This window comes from Prunus avium, chromosome 1, assembly GCF_965620075.1.
Source record: "Prunus avium chromosome 1, drPruAviu1.hap1.1, whole genome shotgun sequence".
Lineage (NCBI taxonomy): Eukaryota > Viridiplantae > Streptophyta > Magnoliopsida > Rosales > Rosaceae > Prunus > Prunus avium.
In genome coordinates, this window is record NC_142284.1 from 10,269,599 (window position 1) to 10,290,419 (window position 20,821).

General features: G+C 36.9%; 3 protein-coding genes across 3 annotated transcripts; 1 reads left to right on the top strand and 2 right to left on the bottom strand.

The window, feature by feature from the left end:
* Window positions 1-329: 329 nt before the first annotated feature.
* On the top strand, window positions 330-14,348 carry LOC110763923 (WD40/YVTN repeat and Bromo-WDR9-I-like domain-containing protein). The gene is made up of 24 exons (XM_088246442.1): window positions 330-666; window positions 1,427-1,787; window positions 3,030-3,184; window positions 3,510-3,749; window positions 4,633-4,742; window positions 4,816-4,893; window positions 5,016-5,122; window positions 6,294-6,388; window positions 6,479-6,594; window positions 6,810-6,913; window positions 7,158-7,235; window positions 7,394-7,472; window positions 7,620-7,788; window positions 7,943-8,013; window positions 8,582-8,662; window positions 8,747-8,817; window positions 9,248-9,344; window positions 9,478-9,537; window positions 10,086-10,140; window positions 10,227-10,627; window positions 10,718-12,604; window positions 12,918-13,490; window positions 13,616-13,674; window positions 13,811-14,348. Exons 2-24 carry the CDS (start codon window positions 1,441-1,443, stop codon window positions 14,025-14,027), a joined length of 5,250 nt encoding a protein of 1,749 aa, XP_088102568.1. The 5' UTR covers window positions 330-666; window positions 1,427-1,440; the 3' UTR covers window positions 14,028-14,348.
* Window positions 14,349-14,575: 227 nt separating this feature from the next.
* On the bottom strand, window positions 14,576-16,686 carry NRPB9A (RNA polymerases M/15 Kd subunit). Its single transcript, XM_021966809.2, has 4 exons — window positions 16,529-16,686; window positions 16,357-16,432; window positions 15,606-15,764; window positions 14,576-14,877 (listed from the first exon to the last, which is right to left on the bottom strand). Exons 1-4 carry the CDS (start codon window positions 16,555-16,557, stop codon window positions 14,797-14,799), a joined length of 345 nt encoding a protein of 114 aa, XP_021822501.1. The 5' UTR covers window positions 16,558-16,686; the 3' UTR covers window positions 14,576-14,796.
* Window positions 16,687-17,337: 651 nt separating this feature from the next.
* On the bottom strand, window positions 17,338-19,487 carry LOC110763911 (uncharacterized). The gene is made up of 2 exons (XM_021966808.2): window positions 19,276-19,487; window positions 17,338-18,472 (listed from the first exon to the last, which is right to left on the bottom strand). Exon 2 carries the CDS (start codon window positions 18,356-18,358, stop codon window positions 17,573-17,575), a length of 786 nt encoding a protein of 261 aa, XP_021822500.1. The 5' UTR covers window positions 18,359-18,472; window positions 19,276-19,487; the 3' UTR covers window positions 17,338-17,572.
* Window positions 19,488-20,821: the final 1,334 nt, after the last annotated feature.

The following is a 20,821-nucleotide window of genomic DNA, read 5'->3' on the forward strand; positions in this document are numbered from 1 at the left end:
GGCACCCAAAGGACAAGCCAGAAAACTAGACGTTGTAATAGAGAAGGCAATAGGGCAGATAATCCTACGTGCATGACTTGCATTATAAACTTTTTGAATTGTGAATATTTCTGTGTCATGCAGTAACAAAGTACGATAAATTTAGAAAACCGTACGAGAGTAAGTTTCGTAACGAGAAAAAGTGAAAAAAAAAGTACAGATGGCAGGGACAATGGAAACCTAGGGCTACAATACGACGTCGTCACATGTTGCACCGTATCACGCATGCGAAATATTTTATAATTTTTTATTTGACCAAAGCATCTACGGAAGTAGAGTGGGGCATAAAGGTTAAAAACAAACGCCTCGTTGAACCCCTTGTATCTTCTCTCGGCTTCCCTTCGCTCTGAGAAAGAGAGAGAGACTGAGAAAAAAGCCCAACCAAAAACCCACAGAGCTAAAGAGCTCCCTCCAAGAATCTAAAAAAATCCCCTCCTCTCGCACGTGCTGCACACACACTCTCAAATTCCCATCTTTTCTTTTTAATAGAAAAAAATTGAATTGATATTTGTTCTTGGTTCCAAATTTCTGATATTTGCAAACTCTCCCACCTTTGGATCCCCACGGCTTTTCATCAAATCCTCCGGGCTGCGCCACACTACTCTCCTGAAACATGTCGTCTTGAAGGTACTCAGAGAAAGATAGTTTCTTTTTTTGAATTTATAGTTTCTTTTTTGAATTTATTTGGTGTAATTTGGTATTTTTGTTGCTCTCAGAATTTAGATAAGGGGTTCTGTTATTGGGTATGTTTTGGATTTTGTGCATTTTTTTGCTCTGTTTGTGTATGTGTGTGTATTGAATTGTAGTGCAGTGCAAAAGAATTGAACTTTTAGGGTTTTTATTGGTTGCCACAGAGGAATGCATTATGGATTCTGTAATGTAAGGGTTTCATGAGTGTAGTATCGAGTTTTGTGTTTTCTGGGATTGCCCATCTGGTTAAATGAATTACATGACTCATTCAGCAGGTCAGTTCCCCCCCAGGGTAATTTGAATTGGTTATTTCGATGAGATTTAATTTTGGAGTATTGAATAGGTATTCCAATAACTTCAATGCTATCTAATTTAGGTATTGCATATATGGTCTCGTGTGAATGGTAAAATGGTTAGATGCAGTGGGACTTGTTTTGCATTTTACCTTCTGGTTTAGTTTAGGGTTTTGGAGTTTGAGACTTAAGAAGAGTTTGCTTAGCTAGATGTTGTTTGTTGATGTGCTAAATCTTAGTAAGACGAATGCAGAATCCATGTGTACCACTTTGTACCTTAGCCATCTTCACTTACCTTGGTTTAAAAAAAAATAAAAATAAAAATAAAAATTGCTGCTTCTTGTTAAATAAATTGTGTTTGACAGTGATGATTGCATAGTAAATGGCTGATCCTTTACTTGTAGGTTTTACAGGAGCTATGGCTCTTCAAAAATTTCCTTCTCGTGATGCACCTTCTGTTACTATGAAACCTTTGAGCTTTCTCAGTAAGGTGCATGGCAACAATCGATCAGAGGATCTAGAGACAAGTCCTGCTAAGGAACCTGATGTGGATATTGACCTCAGAGAAGTGTATTTTCTAATTATGCATTTTCTGTCATCTGGACCATGTCGTAGAACTTGTGTACAATTTTGGAACGAACTTCTTGAACATCAACTTTTACCTAGAAGATATCATGCTTGGTATTCAAGAAACGGCCTACACAGTGGGGATGAAAATGATGATGGAAAATCATTTCCATTAAATTACAACATGTTGGTCCACAGGTATGTAGTATGCTTTTTTATAAATCTCTCTTTACAATATATATATATAGGCAGTTTTTAGGCAATCTTCTTTATGTTTCCCTGCAACTTATGATGCTAAATATTAGGTGGCATTAATTGATTACTTCTGGTAATAAGTGATAATATATTATTGTTGCTCTGTTGCTAACTTGCTAGGGAGTTCTGGTGTTTTGCTTTTCAGTTGTCTGGTGTTGGGGATCTGCATGGTGTTTGTTTTTAGTACGCCTTGTAATAGTGTAGTCTGGAAGGTTATTCCTCATTGTAGTATATGGTGTTTACGAAGTCAGAGGAATACTTGGACCTTTGACTTTGCCACATTGTTTAAAATTTGATAAAGTTAAGTATAGTGATATATAATATATATGTATATATATATTTGTATATACGGTAGTACTTTTTCTATTTTTTGTTGCAAATATAAGATCAATCAAGTTTCTTCATCTTTGTTAAATATCAAAGTAGTACTCAATGATCCTTTGATATAAACTAATCTATTATTGAGTCATAACTAAAACTCTTGTCTTCCATCTACTGATGAAAACATTGTTTCATTTATTAAGTAAACTATACATCTGACATGTTTATTTATTATTCTTTTATTTAAAATATAAAGGAGAGAACTAGTTTAAAGTACACATCTGACTATCCTAAATAGAGACCTACTTCTAGCATCCGCTTAGTGGATATAGTAAATAAACATTTTGAAAAACTCCTTTCGTTTCATATTATTATTCACTATTTATCTTCTTTTTTTAATCATGTTGTTTTAACAAAAGCAATGAGAAAATAGACACATTATAAGTCATACAACAATTTTGTTAACAATTCACCAACAACGCAAACAACATGAGTTTTTTTAGCGCTGCTCATGACTTCTGGGGATCATGTGAAACTATCCAGAAAATAAGGTCCTCTTTTCACTTCATCTCCATTCAAATGGATGCGAGTTTGGCATCTTGGTCTTCTACCGAGGATGTGTTGGTTTCTATAGATTCTAGATCTTAGTTTCTTTTGGTGGTCCTCTTTCTATAACCCCAATGTATAGGGCACCCTTTTTCTTTCCCCATATAAAACCTAATTGCGCCTTCTTGTTCTGATACATAATTCTATTCCAGCATTCATCATGCCAGTCATCATAGTCTGTGAAGAAAATAAGCATGATTGTGTTATATTTTTTGTTTTTCTATATCATTATATTGATTCCCTTTCACTGTTGTTTAGGTATCCTCACATTGAAAATGATCACTTGGTAAAGCTTTTGAAGCAATTGATTTCAAGTACAGCCCCACCATCAAGGGGTATGTGTGGTGGAAATGCTCCAAATGCAGCTGATGTACCTACTCTCTTGGGGCAGCGTTCATTTTCACTTCTGACCTGTAGGTGACATTTATTTAAGCTTTTAATTCATATTCTTTGTGGTACCTTTTGTTGGATGATTTGTCTAGTAAGCGACCAATGTTTTTCTTTTTTCAAATTTTGTTTGCAATATGTATCTTATAATTTATTTCAAGTTTCAATACTGTTATCATGTTCAATCATCCATGCATTGGGGGTTTGAATGTGTTTTCCCTCTCCTTTTGGAAGTTCTATCTGCAACATTTGCATGTGTTTTACTGTTATCATCATCATTTTTCATTTGGACTCCCTCAAAAGGTACATTTTCCCATTGTATTTAAAAAAGGAACACCTTCTCCCTTTCAGATGAAAGGGATCAAGTAAACAAAGAAATGAAACGCCCTCCTGCTCACATGCGTTGGCCTCACGCGAAAGCTCATCAGGTTCATGGGCTAAGCTTGAGAGAAATTGGGGGAGGATTCACTAGACATCACCGTGCACCATCTATCCGTGCTGCATCTTATGCCATTGCAAAGCCGTTGACCATGTTTCAGAAGATGAAAAATACTACAAGGCTAAGGGGACATCGAAACGCTGTCTATTGTGGTATGTTTTCTCATAAATCGGAGTTCAGAACTATTATCTAGGTAGATTTGGAAGTTTAGTTTACATGTTTTTTTTTGGAGTTTCTTTCTTAAGGGCACAATTTTTTTTGTACCTCCAACATTGGAGAGATTTCTGTCATGTTTAAATTCTTAATATTCCTATCTTGAACTATTAATGTTTCTGTCAATTTCTGTCCACTCATTTGGAGAGAAAATGAGATTTGTGCTTTGTTTACTTTTTAATATTCCAAAAATATCTTCAACTAATGATTGTCGCTTAATTTCTGTCCAGACAGCCAATCAAAAATGAGAAAGATAAAAAAAACACTTCTATAATCTATTCTCCTCCTCGTATCCCTTCTCTTTGCTGGTCATGTTCTCTTGGTGATTCATTTCATTTTGGGAGTGTGCTATATAGCTTATTTGAGAAACTGTGGCTCTATTCATCTGGTACTGTAACATTTTGGGAATGCTTAAAGATACTAAGTTACTGGCAATATTCATGTCAAAGTTTTGGCTGACATCAGTAACCTCTGTTCTTATGTACATAGATTTTGGCTTGCTACATTATTCAGCTCTATATGATTTGATAGTTAATTACCAGCATAGGATGAGATAATTTGTTCTCAGTGTTTTTAGAATAGAAGGTTATAGTCTTGGTTATGGATTTTCAATCTAAGTACACATCTTTAAATGGTGTGAATCCCATTCTTGTTTGACGTTGAACTTCAGTTCTATCTTCGTATAGCTTCTTCTTTTTCCTTGTTCGGTTTAACTAATATTGTGAACTTTTATCTGCTGTTTCTCTCTATCAAATTTGTAGTGCACACCTTTAAAATGTGGTATAGTTCTCATGGTGGTTTATTTGGACATGAATGATGCAGCAACATTTGATCGCTCAGGGAGATATGTTATTACTGGTTCAGATGATCGCCTAGTGAAGATCTGGTTAATGGAAACTGCATTTTGCTTGGCCAGCTGCCGTGGACATGAAGTAAGTTGTTATTGGCCCCTCAAAGATTACTTATCCGTTTTCCCCTTTAATTTTACTCATTTTATGCTTTAAGGGAGACATCACGGATCTGGCTGTGAGTTCCAACAATGTTTTAGTGGCATCCTCCTCAAATGACACTATAATTCGAGTGGTAAGGTTCATCTGTGCCTAAATATATATGTTTTGTTCGTCTATTTTGCATTTTACGTTCTTTTTTTTTAACCTTTGCTGGACACTCAGTGTTAACTTACTGTAAATTTTCATGTTTACTAGTGGCGCTTGCCAGACGGGCTGCCAATATCAGTGTTGCGAGGACATACTGGAGCTGTTACTGCCATTACATTTAATCCCAGGCCAGGCTCTATGTACCAGCTTCTATCGTAAGGCCAATTCCTCTATCAATTTAAATAAATTTTCATGTGGAGTTTCTAATTAGCTGTAAGTAATTTACTCCCGTCTGACCTTGCTGATCCTTATGTTGAAACTGGTTTTTCTTTGGGAGTCTATCTAAACTAGTGAATGCATGGGGAATTCATTTTCATAATTTTTTTTTTGTATGTCTCCCTTTCTTCCCTTTTCTCAGTGTATCACCTCACCTACATGTTTGTGTTGTTCTCTTTGGAAATGTTTTTGGGAGTGTAGAATTTTGAAGTCTCTTATGATCAATTTTTGTTCTCTTTTATTTATTATTTATTTAGGCCTTTCAATGTATTGTCTGGTTCATAGGGTGCAAAGTGTCAGCAAAAGTGGAATGTTAGTAAATTGGACATCAGAGATTGTAACATTGCTAAGGATGGGTTATTGAGATAGGGATCGTGGATTTCATTGTTCTTTGAGAATTACTATGCTTTTGGTTGAGGAAAAAAGGCAACAGTTTTGTAACATTGCTTTTTAATTGGCAATTTTTTTCTTGTTTTGATTGACGAGGAATTGGAGAAATTCTTAGAATAAATGCAGGGGGGTGGTGGATATGTTGAGGGGTAATATCACAAGAAGGTTTCTTTGTGACATCAGTTTCTACTGTATATTAGGAAATACCTATTTTTTTGTGTGGTCCATGTAGGTTGGCTGGCTTCTGTACTAAAAGGTTCTTTTCCATTAGCTGAGCAGCAATGATAGTTGTTAAGTTTATGCTTGCATTTCAGCTGGACTGCTTATTCAATATCATCGTAGTTTTTTGTTAATGAATGTGAATAATTATAGATTATTATAAATAAACCCAATCCTAGACATGTATTTATAAAAAAAACCCACACACTATTTAAACATAGAAACACACCCAAAATCAACCCCAAAATCAACAATTGTATATTTTTTGGGTGTGTTTATAAATGGGTTTTGAGTGTGTGTAATGATGGGTTTTGGGTGTGTTTATAAAGTGTTTTGGGTGTTGGGTTTTTTTTTTTAATTTCAGCCCCCATTTTGGGTGTTTTAGTGAAACCCCCTATTTTATTATGCTTGCGATGTGTTTTTTGTGGACAACTATTATCTTATAAATTGTTAAGTCTTTTTCCATGTAATAACCTTGTGTTGTTCCCTTGTCATTTGCAGTTCATCTGATGATGGAACCTGTAGGATATGGGATGCCAGGAATTCTCAAGTGAGTCCTAGGATATACATTCCAAGACCTTCAGATGCTATAGTTGGTCAGTTGTCTCTCTAGTGCAGCTAAAATCAACTAACTTATTTACTGGTGGAAGAGTACTTAGTATGGTTGTTTAATTGCTTGGCTGCAGGGAGAAACAGTGGTCCATCCTCCAGCACTGTCTCACAGAGCCATCAAATCTTTTGTTGTGCATTTAATGCTAATGGAACATTCTTTGTCACCGGTAGCTCAGACACTCTTGCAAGGGTATACTAAACCTCTATGCTCCTTGTTATTATTTCTGCAACCTTCTGTAGCCGCTATACTCACTTTTGCATTCAGTAAAATGCAAATATTGCGCCTCTATGAGTAATGAATAAACTCATGAATTGTATCTGAAAATTTTCAGTGTGGTTCAGATATGAATCAGAAATAAAGCTATCATCTATATATTTCTACTAATAATAGCTAGCTTGTTGTAGGTGTGGACTGCTTCTAAGCCAGGCTCAGATGAGTCAGACCAACCAAATCATGAGATTGATGTGTTATCTGGCCATGAGAATGATGTCAATTACGTACAATTTAGGTTAGATTGTACTGGTAGTTTGCCATATATATATATATACAGTTATTCTCTTATCCGGATATCCGCACGTTATTATCGTGCGGATTCTATTGTAAATAGGTAGGAAAGCAGAGAGAGGTAGTACAAAATACATGGCGTCCGCACGATAATAACGTCCGGATGTCTGCATAAGAGAATTTCTGTATATATATATATACATATATCAATCTTTGCATGCTGATTTATGTTGCTTCATACATTGCAGTGGTTGTGCTGTAGTATCTAGATTCATGGCAGCTGACACCTCAAAGGAAGAGAACATTCCAAAGTTTAAAAATTCGTGGTTTGTTTTCTCTTCTTTTTTATTGTGATGTTAAATACACCTTGATGAGTTCGAATGTTTTTCCCTATCCTGGTGCCCTTTTAGCTATCTATTCTATATTTTGCCTTGGGGAAATAATATCACTACCTGTAATGCGCACAATAAATTTAATTTTCCAGGTTCAATCATGACAATATAGTTACTTGTTCTCGCGATGGGAGTGCAATTATCTGGATTCCTAGATCACGAAGATCACATGTAAGTTTTTGGAAAGATAACTTGTAACTTCCTGTTCTTGCCCTTTTTCTCAGAATGCTTTTCAAATGAAACAATTGTATCCACCTTCTTTCTCTTGAATTTTTCTGCTTTAAATAGAAAAATCATATGGCTAATTTCATGTTCCAGGGAAAAGCTGGTCGTTGGACGCGGGCATATCATCTGAAAGTTCCCCCTCCACCAATGCCTCCTCAGCCTCCACGAGGAGGCCCACGCCAGAGAATTCTTCCAACTCCTCGTGGTGTTAATATGATTACCTGGAGTCTTGACAATCGCTTTGTCCTTGCTGCTATCATGGGTAATTACTTTGTTGTTTCTTACTTATTGTCTATTTATTAGTATATTACTGATATGCATTATGTAGTATTTTTCTAATGCCTTTACAAACTAGGATTAAGTTGAAGGCCTTAAATTCTGTAGTTTAAGAAATGGATATTCTTCTTGTGGTGCAGATTGCAGAATATGTGTATGGAATGCATCTGATGGTAGCTTGGTGCATTCACTGACAGGTCACAGTGAATCTGTATGTTGCTCATTCTCTTTGTTCTCGATTGCCCTTTTTTTTCTCTCTTTTCCAGTATTTTGTTATTTGACCTTGCAAAGAGAAGCATGGTGAATAGACTGAGTTCTGTAGTGTGTGTTTCCACAAGTGGAACAAATATATATCTGGTACCATATTAGTTTTTTTTTTAACATGACACAGAATTGTTGTGGATACTGTCTTTGGTGTTGGTTATTCTTTGATCTTAGTGCACACTATAGTAATTAAGCCTGTTTATTTATTGTTGCCTTACCTACAATGTCTTACTGCTGCAGAACAACTGTGGCCTTTTTACATAGGGGACTGGTTTTACTGTTTATTGTTTGCCCAATATCCTGCTTTAGTATTCTAGTCTTCTAGCTGGTGTTCATGAATTGGTTACTTATGCTAATATTGCCTACCTATACCTCCATTACTCACATGTTCATCAATTGGTTACTTCTGCCACTCCTCTTTCGAAGATATCTTTAGCTGGTTTGTTGTTTGGGTACTTTACCTATCGAACAAGTAAAATTAAATATCTGATATTATTAACTTGTGTTCTTGATAGACATATGTTCTGGATGTTCATCCTTTCAACCCCAGGATAGCAATGAGTGCTGGCTATGACGGAAAAACAATTGTCTGGGATGTGAGTTTCCAGTTTCCTTATCATACTTGCAAATTTTTTTATATGTTCTATGGTTTTGAATGCTTTGTTGACTTTCAATTTCAGATATGGGAAGGCATGCCTATCCGGATATTTGAAACGTCACAGTTCAGATTGGTAGACGGAAAGTTTTCACCGTAAGTGAAGAATAAGAAATCTTGATTTTGGAAATTTTATACCATTCTTATTGTATTGACATTAAAATGTTATCTATTTTCTATCTAATTATAATTGAATGGAATCCTGTTTCATTGGTACTCAAATTGGCTATATGATATCTTGCTCTTGCTCTTCAGAATATTATTGAAACTGCTTCCAACTTTATATAGTATTTTCTGCCTTAGCTTTCCATAGTCCTATGTAGCTTTCAACCTTGCAATGCGTTGAATCCTTACTGCCATGCTGATTAGTCGTTTTTGCTTCTCATTTGCATGGCAGATCCTATCAGTTGACATTCCCCCCAAAACAATATCTCTCTTTTCTTTCGAGCTTGTATTTCTTGCAATATGCTTTTGCCTTCCTAACTGTTTTCCTGTAGTTACAAAGGGTTCTTTCTCTGTAATTTAGGGATGGGACGTCAATTATCCTCTCTGATGATGTTGGCCAGCTATACATATTGGACAGTGGCCAGGGGGAGTCGCACAATGATGCAAAATATGACCAGGTATGGTTGTCCCCGTCCTTTTTTTTTTTACTTAATACTGAATATTTGGTTATAATTTTACTTAATGAGTTGGGGGATTTCTTTTACAATTTTTTCCCAAGTGGTACTTATTGCTGGTGCTCTTCTTTGGCAGTTTTTTCTTGGTGATTATCGCCCAATCATTCATGATAGCTTTGGAAATGTTCTTGACCAGGTTAGTTGGCCATTTTCACTATTGTTCTTAATTGGTTTTCCTTTTCTGGTTAGTTCAAGGAGATGAATAAACTACATAAGCAATGATTCAATGGTAGGGAGTGTTAAATGAATTGTGCTGCACTTTACATCACTAGTACCATAATAAACTCAGGTGAACCTGTCGTGTCTGTTCCTTTTCATGTCTTATTGATCCATACATAAAGACCCCTCATTTAGCCGCACAGTTCCATGCATGACAAAGGCTCTTTGGATTCTTTATTTTTCTCTCTTAGTTATGCATTCACTCTGTGTGTGGTCTCAGTGGTGGTTTTGATGGTAACTGCATGCAGAGGACTGGCTGAGAGAAATTAGTTTAACTGTTCGTGATAGTAGGACCAACGTTCAAATTTCTTCTTAGAGAGTTGATAGTTTAAGTGAGCCAAAACCCAGTGCCAGCCATTCTATAATAGTATAGATGTATATGCATGATTGACTTACCATAACTTCATTCCAAATATATATTTGCAATGCTTGTTAGTTTGAAATTATCTGCAACATTTGATTCAGGAAACTCAGCTTTCAGCATACCGGCGGAATATGCAGGATCTACTTTGCGATTCAGGTTTCTCTCTACTCCTTTCCCTGTATGAAATTTATCTCTTCTGGAATGTTTATTTTCTCAAACACTGGTTTATGGTGAAAACCTAGGAATGATACCATATGAAGAACCCTACCAGAGTGCATACCAGAAAAGGCGGTTAGGAGCTTTGGGTTCCGAGTGGCGTCCTTCCTCTCTAAGACTTGCTGTTGGGCCTGACTTCAGCGTAGATCCGGATTTCCAAATGCTGCCTATTGCAGACTTGGATATGTTGGCTGAGCCTATGCCAGAGTTTGTAGATGCCATGGATTGGGAACCACAAAATGAAATGCAAAGTGATGATACTGATTCAGAGTACAATATTACTGAAGATTATTCTACTGGAGGGGAGCAAGGAAGTTTAAGTTCAAATCCCTCTATTGATCCAGAGTGCAGTGAAGAAGACAGCGAGGCTGAGGATGCTCAAATGGATGGACTTCGTAGATCTAAAAGGAAAAAACAAAAGGCTGATGTAAGTTCTCTGTCAATAACAAATTATAGTTTAGTTTTGGTTAGGACCTGCTTGAATCTGCTTTAATGTTCTCCCTTTCTGTTTCCTCAGGTTGAAGTCATGAGTTCTTCTGGAAGGTGTGTCAAAAGAAAGAATTTGGATGAGTGCGCTAGCAATCCATTCAGAAGTAATAGAACGAGGAAATCTAGACATGGCCGAAAAGCTTCAAGAAAGAAATCTTCCACATCAAAGTCATTGAGACCTCAAAGAGCTGCCGCACTCAACGCTCTTACTCTATTTTCAAAGATTACTGGAAGATCTGCAGATGGAGAAGATGAAGATGGATCAGAAGATGATATGTCAGGAAGTGAATCCACCCTGCAAGACTCAAACATTGAGAGTGATGGATCCGATAAACAAAATCAGCAAACCAAACATTCAAAAGGAAAAGAGGTTTCATTGGATGAGTCTGAGGACATGGTTAAACCTAATGAACGTCCTGAATTTCCAATTAATGCTGGGAACAGGAGGAGATTGGTGCTTAAATTGCCAAGACGGGACTCAAATAAGCTTGTGCCTAGAGAAAGCACAGTACATAATTGTGGTAATCAGGATGATTTGGTTGACCAATCATGTAGAGTACCTCGAGAAGCAACTGAAGCAAACAACAATATAAGCTCTCAGGATCCAGGGTCCTCACCTGGTGATGAAAAATGCAGCATATTTGAGACAGCAGTGGGTGGGCAATTATACAAAGTAGAAAATCATGTAGATTTGACTGAGAATTACAAAAATGGGAGAATTAGTTGGGGAGGGTCCAGAGTGCGAACATCTAAGCGTCTGAGGTCGGGAGAATCCATGTCATTGGATGCACTTGCCAGAGCCAGTGCAATCGTCATTGGTCACAACGAAAAAGAGTACACAAAACCTGAAAATGATTTTGGAACCATGTCACCTCAATCAGAAAGCCAAATGTATGGAGATACAATGGCTGTAGGGAATAAGGAAACCATTTGGGCTAGTACCTCTGAGGGCCTTAATGGTGAAACCAATGCCAAAGAGCAATCAGGTTTTAGTGAATGCAAGGATCATGATCAATCGCCTAAATCTGTTCACATGGCTCCTTGGGATGCAAGCACTTCCTCATGCCTTGATAAGGACAGGACTGTTTTCTCTTCTGAACAAAATGAGAAGCTCACAACTGTCTCAACAAAATTGAGGTTGAGGAGGATTTCAAGGGATCCTAGTCCTTGCAAACAGGAAATGTTCTCTGTGGTAGAGAACTTGGAAAATGGTAGATGTAACACATTACATGAAAGCCTTTCAAGCATGGAACAGGATCCAGTTGTGCCGGAGGATGATGGAACCCCTAAATTTATTCCAGATGATAGATATAATGGCTCACGAGAATCAGACAATCAATCTGATAAGAATGTCATTTCTGGTATACATGAATCAGTCGAGTCCCATTTACATAAAAACAAAATGTTCAGTGCTGTTTATAGAAGGGTGAAACCACATAGGGGTAGAATTAATTTAGAAGGTGATAGTGGCGTCAAGGAAGAAGGCTGTTTATATACTTCAAATACAAGCAACCACAATCTCATTGCTGGAGTGGACTTTCATGATGACTCAGTTGATGGAGGTCGCAGGACACGGTCCATGGGGTTGAAGGCATCTGCACGTGATCCAAGTAGTGCAGATCATGATGATAAGATGGGCCAAGGACATGAGCCAGGTTATACATTTAGAAGTAACCAGAAAAGTTCCATGGACAAATTTCAACTTCGGAATGAAGAACAAGGATCAAGTTCAAGGACAACAGTCGGATTGAGGTCTACTAGAAACAGAAGAAGCAGTTACCGTGACATGAATCCAATGGACAGAAGGAAGTCGCATCAGTCAGCAAGGAAAGTATCATGGTTAATGTTGTCAACACATGAGGAGAGCTCACGATATATTCCCCAGTTAGGGGATGAAGTTGTTTATTTGAGACAGGTTTCTTTATAAATTGCTGCTGGTCTTTTTCCCTTTTTATTTTTCCTTTTCAAGGGGCGGGTAGGTTGGTTTTGACGTGAGATTGTGCCTCGGTGCAAACCTATGGCTTACCCTAAGCGACCTACACAAGTCGCATAAACAGCATCTCTGGAAACAGGGATATAGCTGTGTATGCTTTACCGTCCCAGGGCCCTGCATTAGCCAGAGCTTGTACTGGACTGCCCTTTTTTGTTTTGGTTTTGGTTGTCATGTGAATGTTGATTATATCGCATAGCTTGGTAACCTCCTTTTTTTCTTTTTCCTTTCTTACCAGGGGCATCAGGAGTATTTCGAACTTGGTGGATTGAGAGAAAACCCACCGTGGACATTTATAAAGGGGAGGATAAGAGCTGTAGAATTTTGCAAAGTTGAAGACCTGGAGTATTCTTCACTTGCAGGGTCTGGGGATAGCTGCTGCAAATTGACACTTCAATTTGTAGATCCTTCTTCTGATGTGTATGGTAAATATTTCAAAATGACTCTGCCTGAAGTTACTGGTTTCCCAGACTTCATTGTCGAAAGAACTCGCTATGTCTCTTCTATAGAGAGAAATTGGGCATGTAGGGATCATTGCAAAGTCTGGTGGAAAAATGAGGGTGAGGATGATGGTAAGTGGTGGGAGGGGAGGATTAAGCTGAAACAGTCTAAATCTACCAACTTCCCCGACAGTCCATGGGAGATGTATACTGTTCAGTACAAGTGTGATCCTAGTGATGCACAGCTACATAGTCCTTGGGAGCTTTTTGACTCCAATACTCAATGGGAGCTGCCTCGCATTGATAATAAGAGCAAAATGAAGCTGCTTTCTGCCTTTGCCAAACTAGAGCGATCTGCTGAGAGTCGCCAGGTATTAAGGAGAGAAAAACACCCTTTACTTTTTATAGTTTGAAAATTAATTTGTTAAATGCTGCAATTGGCTAACTTTTTGAAGACTTACAAGGATTTTTCTCAATTTCGTTGTGTACAATTCAGGATTCTTTTGGGGTTGATAAACTGAAGCAACTTCAACAGAAGCCAAAGTTTACGAACTGGTATTCTTTGTTATATTATAGCATTCCCGTTATGTTGTGTTCGATTTCAATGGCATGCATGCTCCATGATGGAATTTCTCTCTCAAGTGCTATCTGAGATTTTGAAATGTGGTTTTGTGTTTTGGAATTTTCTCAGGTGTGCGGTTCCAATATCTCTTGACGTGATCCAGTCTAGGTTAGAGAACAACTACTATCGAAATTTGGAAGCACTAAAGCATGACTTTAAGGTCATGTTGTTAAATGCTGAAACCTATCTTGAAAGCAATGCGGTCAAGCGCGCATCAGATAAAGAGCTTTTAGCGAAATTGAAATGCATATCAGAGTGGTTCACACAGACAATATCATCCTTGTAGCACCTATAGTTTCATAAAGAAATTGATTCATTAATGAGTTGAAGCAGACCATCTGGGTTTTTGCCCCTTGATGTTCTTTTTCTTCTTCTTTAATTTTTTGTAGATATTTTACTTACCTTAAAGAGGCTTTTCCATTGTACCATAGGTTCAATTTTGGAAATGCGTTAACCTTTTGGATGTTCTTTTTAGAAGGCAAGAAAGATCGCAGAGGCAAATAGCTGGTGGTCTTGTAAATTTTCCACCAGAGAATTCATTCTTGTACATACTCGGTTTTGATCATTAATTATAACAAAGGAAAAAGAGGAGAGATTTCAGTCTTAATAGTCTCGCATGCATCGGTGTTATTTTTCATTTCAATGCATAACTTATATCTTCCTTATTCATGGTTGCCTTATAGCTTCCTACCTAACCCCTCGCCCACAATACAAATAGAGATTCGAATTGAGCATTCGGGCAGGTGGTGTTTCTAAGAAAACCACTCTAGAGACTATTTTCACAGACAAAATGTCCAATTATGAAGAAAGTAATTGTTTGATCCACTCCCAATCAAAAAGAAAAAAAGGGCAACTGTTATATTGAACGATAGTCCAAGCAAATGCAAGGGCAAGCAGGACTGCCTGTGTTTTTTTAATACTAAACATTTTACAATTAACTCAACAAGTCTTTAGAACCTCCATGTCAGAGTCTCCTTCCTAAAGTTACAGTTTTGGGGAACAATACATCTTTTTGATAGGATGAAATCCGAGCACACAAAAGGAGTACGTAAATATTAGTCTCGCCACCTATGGCCACAGCTGGGGTTGCAGCAAACAAAGAACAATGTCATACCCTCCTCTCCTCTAGCAGTTGCCTGCACATGCATAACAAACTTATAGCATTAGAAGCACAGTAAACCAGACAAAGTTGTTCAGAGATTACTAAGAGTTTTTGGTTCAGCCGTTCAAGGAGTGCAATTAAATAGAGTAAACAAACAGCTACGGAGTGCAGTGAGTTCAATCTGATTTTTCAAAATGGTATATGTTGCAGTACACGTGGCCCACCACTGTCTAGGATAACACAAAACTAGAGCTCAATACTAGTGGAAAGCAATGAATACATGAAAATCGATACCTGAGTTGAAAGGCAAGCGATGATTTAAGTCTAAAAAGGTCATAATAACTTTTAATTACTAAAGTAGAAAGCATTGAATACATGAAAATCTTTTCACTGATGCATTAGTAAAGTAGGTAAGCTATGATAGTATCCCGACGTTTTTTTTTTTCTCTCTTTTTTCGGTTCCCTGATGGTAAGTATTCAATAAGATAGATACTAGATTCCAAGTTGTCATGAAAATCCAACCGTTAAATGATAGAGATTTAATTATTAACAGTTGGCATTTCATCACACTAGTAAAGGGTAAAAATATGTTCTGTGACATTAAAATTTTAAAGTCACATTGTTAGACACCTCTCTCTCGCTCACTCTCTCTCTATATATGCGTGTGTGCACGTGCACATGCCTGTGTAATTGAAAAAGTTAAATGAAAATTCAAAACTAGCAATAAAATTCAATGCAACATATAGAGGATTGGTTATTAACCTGAAAGAAGACAGCTTCTCCATGCTTGCACTCTGAACAGCGCACTGCTTTGGTTCGAGGGAGAGTTGGATCTGCAGCTACATCTTGCAATACTTGAGTGCGTTCCCCAACAGCATGGTGTATCTCATTTCTGTAGACACAGTTGTTGTCAGCAACCTCCTGCAAACAAAACCAAAAAAAAAACCATCTAATAAGTAAGCAATTATATAAAATGAAGGAGGAACCACGAAGAGACCTTTAACCAGAAGTGATAAAACCCTACAGTACAGCAAAGTGATTAGAGCACAGAGCAACCCGAAGACTCAAGCTAGACTCTAGAAAGAAACTTCATAAGATAACATACAGAGAAGGCCTGAATAATCAGATACTTCTCCCGGGTACAAATTTTTTGCGTGACCCATAAAGAAAGAAGTAAAAGCTAATGGGAACTCTCCAATAAAAAGGTGGTTATCAGAATAAGACACAGTTCTAAAAAGATATAGAATTTTTAATGCACTACACCCCAAAAAATTAAATAAAATAAAATCCCCTCATTGAGAAAATCTTCAGATGTTAATCCTAATTACATAAATGAGATTATGATGCATTTGGGCAAGTGTAGTTGGAAGTACTGAGCAGAAGAACAAAGTTTACTGAGAGCCCACATTACATGGAGGCATGTGGGTTTCACATTGAAATTGCAGACCTTTGAAAACATAGTTTGAAAAAAATTAAAATTAAAATCCAAGGAGACATAGAAAGAATGAGCTACCTGGTGATCGCAGTTGCGGCACGCATAGAGGAGGATCTTCTGGTCCTTGTCCTCTTTTGGGTACAAGATATTGTTGCTGCAAAAATAAAATTCTCAAACAAGTTTTAAAAATCAGGGTTTGTTGTGCATGTGATTGTGAATGAGAAAGACGATAAATGCTGAGTTTACTGACCATTCGCGGCAAAATTTCATGGTACTCATTTTGAAAAAGCTCGAGGTTTTGGGGTTTGGAGAGGTCTCTGTGTTTTGAGTTCTTTGCTTTTGGCGAAGGGCGGGTTCTCAGCTCTCCTTTGTAGCTCCTCCCAGATGTTTCCTCTGGCGGCACCACACTGCTTCACTGAGTTCTTCTAAAGAAATTTTAAGGGTATTTTCGGTAAACTGGAAACTTTGAGGCCTAAAGGCCCAAAGTATTTATAAGAGTTATGTTGGAGGCCCAAAGCTTTAGCAGCTATGTTTTCCTCCTCTGATAACTTTGCTCCAAGTTAAATAGTCTCTTTTTCTATTTTCAGTGGGGTTACATTCTTTTTTACTTTTTTTTTTAATACAAACAATATTCTATTTAATATAATCTAAATTATGAGGAGGGGTATTCGAACTCAGGTGTAGAATGGGAAGCACATATACTCTAGTCAACTTGAAACCCATGTCTGCTATATTCTTTATTACTTTGGTTGCATAAATTGATCTCCTAATAAGCTATTTTCTTTTTTCTTTTACAACAAAATATCAAATTTGGCTTTGATGTCTTCATGAACTGTAAGCCCTTCAGAGCTTTAGCCCACAAGCATAATGATTGATGACATAACACAAATCAATGGAGTTCAATAAACTGTTAATCTCATCCCCTTTAAGCCCGGCAAATACCAGAAGGAGTTGCAACAATTTAGGCAGAGGCCTAGACCTATCCTTGGATCAATGCAAAATCGCAGCTTCCATTGTATATAACCAACTTAAAAGTTGTTGAAAAAAAAACAATGGAAATTTACCAAATAAGAACTTGATCTATAAAAACAGTACCCCAAGTACAGTGCAAGTTCAAATAAAGCAAGGGTCACAAAGTACGACATCACAAGAAACACCTACAAAGATTATTTTGCTTCAGACCATGGATAATCCTTCATCTAGGAAGCCCCAAAATCACAACTGAACTAATTTGAACGTAACATATCTTGAAGAACCATACACAAGCGCTCTCCTTTATGCTCCATCACATCAATTAACGCTTTCTGCTGTGTCTCCTGCTCTTCCTCCGGCTCCTCCTATCATCAGAATCAGATTCGGAAGCTGACTCTGTCTCAGAAGATTCAGATGATGAGCTGTTCCTTCTCCGCCGCCTTCCCATCTTTTGCTTCTTTTTCTTCCTTCTGTGCCTCCTTTCCTCCTCTGAATCAGAAGATGAACTGTAATCAGAACTACTCTCCTCTGAAGAATAATCAGATCCTGTAATTGATGATGCCCCACTATCAGTGTCAAAAACTGAAGCCTCACTATCACTGCCAGAATCAGAAGCTGCTTGATGCTTCCTCTTGCTTTTATTTGACTGCTTTTCACCCTTCTCTTCCTTAATACCTGGAATATCCAAATCGTAGGATACTGAGACCTTCATCTTCAGTTTAGGATTCTTGAGTTGTTGGGTCCTAGACGGTCGCGAGATGTAAACACGTTCATTCTTGCATTCGTATGTCCAATGCCCGGGCTGGAAACACTTCTGGCATTGTGAAGCTGCACCACTAATGGTAGTTAGATTCGACTTAAGGTCTTTTCGTTCACCCAATCTTACTGCCTTTTCAGTACTCATCAAATACATCTGTCTCTTGGCTTCCCTTTTCTCCTGCCATCTGCTGGGACCTTCTTCCTTCTGCCCATAAGCATTAACGTTGCGTGCAGCAGAAGCAGCTGCCCTTTCAGCCTGAGCTCGACTAAGACCTTTTGCAGCACTCAAGGCTGCAGCCTTGATCCTTTCAGCAGCAGCCTGAGATTTCTCTTCTTTTTTACCCAACATGTTCTAAATCACAATGTTCAAATATGAATACGGACAATTGCCTACTCCGCGAAGGCCAACTGCCTGAAGTTCCAAGAAAATATCAATACCACGATTCCCAGATGCTCTAACACCCTGCATTTAAACATTAATTAGGTTATTCACATTCATCGAATATCAGTGTGCGGGTCAACCATGTCAAAAAATCTCAGAATTAAACAAGTAGTTTTTAAGTGAATATCAAGAACGAAAAGGGAGAAGGGGCAAAAGAGAAACATTTAAATAAACTATTAAAACCAACAACAATGGCCAACAAAGCATAGCAGAAAGAAGTTTCAAACTGCCAAATCGATCAACAATGACCAACATTGGCTAAAATCTACTATAACATAGAACTAAAAGTTATTAGACGATAATTTATCTGTGATAAACAAATGTTATACAAGATCTCCCTCTAAAAAGTTAGGCAATTTCTATAAGAATCATTATACTATACATTATCTTGGAAATAAGAAAAAAAAAGTATAGGAGCATCAAAACTTTTCTTCGTTCCATCTTTTCAACTTAGTCATTCCAATGCATTACGCATTTCTTCAACAATATCAACCTCAGCTTTTTTTAAGTCGGGGACACTGCAACCTAAATGATTTTCCCCTCAAACTGCTAAGGCCGACACGTTCAAGCAACATCAACATTACACTAATTTTTTCAGAAAAAAAAAAAGACCCAAGATTTTCCACATTCACACACAATCGAGAACCCAAACTACTAAAAGGAAAAGATAAAGGCTTCTTCCCTACCGATCTAGCAGAAACTGTTGCAGAGAGAGAGATTAGGGCAATTCAAGGAAGCACCTTTACAAATAAATTTCGTACAAAACCAACATATAACAATTATATAAAGAAAAAAAAATTCCCAAAAGTTTCAAAAAAAGTTACCTTCTTGCGGTTGGATTTCGCTGCGGGAGCTTGAATAAGGGACAACGCTGTTGATTTTGGTTGGGGGAAAATGGATTTGGTTGCCTTTATTTTAGTATTATTAGGATTTAGGCGGCTCAACAGAGAAAAGCAGTCGTTTTTTTTATTTATATTGACACGCAAAAATTAATTTTGGCACGGCATGAATCAATATTTGATTGGTTTCGTTCATCTTCGACAAAAAAAGAATATGAACGGTATCTATAAATTTTCAAACACAAGAACAAATACATAAAATAATAGTTTATATTCAAGATAAACTAGAACGTTTGTCAATTGGATTTTTTTTTTCTTTTTAATCTTTAAAATCTGAGTTTTATAACGTTTTTTTAAAAAAGAAAATATTCAAAATACCCCAATTTCCCGCACTACGAAAATTGTAAAATGAAGCATATTTTGGTGGAAATTAAACTCAGAAATTTGATGCTCCAATTTTGACGATTTTTTCCAAGCCTCATTTAATAAATTCCGGGCTTAGGTTGCCAAACAAGGGAATTTTCAATTTATCCTCTTAAATTTTTGTCTTTTAGCTAAATCCGAGTTATTTTTCCTCATTCAAACGGAGGGTTAAAGTTTTGGAGGTGGTTGTCTCCAAATTTTATAGCAACTGCATAACATGTTCTTTTTTTTAATTAGTTTAAATAGAATGTACTAATTTATTTTTATTTAATTAAGAGCATTTGCTTTGAACATAGTCATTAACCAAAGACAGTTTGTGAGATTTTGAATGTTTCACCTCTAAGGCTTTCTGTTATATTTAAAGATATTGGCACAAGCTTTAGCACAAATGAAGTGGCTAGTTATAACATAAAAGGGTTTATTAGATAGTGACATTTTAGTTTTGACCATAACACCGTTGTTATAATAAAAACAAGAGATGGGTAACACTTTATCTCTTTTTGGTTGTTCTAAGTTTGCACTCTTAATTGAGATGCATATGCCAAAGTTTCTTCGATCATGCGTGATCGTTAGTGAAGGAGCCTCAGATTGTCTTAATTTTGATGTTAGATCGCTCTGTTATTGTAATTGCCCTTTGTGACTAATTTGTATTGGCTCTTTGTAGCTAATGGTTTTTTTTTTATAGCTGAATTATAAATGCAATTCCAAAATTTTAAAGTACATATACTAATAAATATGCATGTGTTATGATATGAGTCAATTGTTTACACTACCTTACGTTCACTTTGAAAATTTTCAATATGGTAGCTAAATTGGGTCATACTTGATGGTAATGAATTTGTATAAAGACTATATTTTAATGTGCGGAGTTTATAGGTCTTTAGCACCATTGCACTTCAGAGTTTGAGAGATGGACATTCACCTTTCAGAGTTTTAAGGTTTGAGATGTGGATTTTGATGTTTTGGGGTACAAGATTTGATTTTTTGTATTTTGAGTTTAAAAGAGAATCTAATTATACATAACTACATTCCAATCCAAAACTACCTTTACTAAAACCCAAATTGAAAGTATAATGTTCATGAAAAAGTGAAATTAACTTATAAAAAA

Coding starts and splice junctions, on each gene's coding strand:
- LOC110763923 (XM_088246442.1), top strand. CDS start 1,441: ATGGCTCTTCAAAAATTTCCTTCTCGTGATGCACCTTCTGTTACTATG. Junction 4,894..5,015: donor ATGACACTATAATTCGAGTG/GTAAGGTTCATC, acceptor CATGTTTACTAG/TGGCGCTTGCCAGACGGGCT. Junction 6,914..7,157: donor GTCAATTACGTACAATTTAG/GTTAGATTGTAC, acceptor CATACATTGCAG/TGGTTGTGCTGTAGTATCTA.
- NRPB9A (XM_021966809.2), bottom strand. CDS start 16,557: ATGAGTACCATGAAATTTTGCCGCGAATG. Junction 15,765..16,356: donor GCCGCAACTGCGATCACCAG/GTAGCTCATTCT, acceptor TTTTGTTTGCAG/GAGGTTGCTGACAACAACTG. Junction 14,878..15,605: donor GAGAAGCTGTCTTCTTTCAG/GTTAATAACCAA, acceptor ATGCATGTGCAG/GCAACTGCTAGAGGAGAGGA.
- LOC110763911 (XM_021966808.2), bottom strand. CDS start 18,358: ATGTTGGGTAAAAAAGAAGAGAAATCTCAGGCTGCTGCTGAAAGGATC.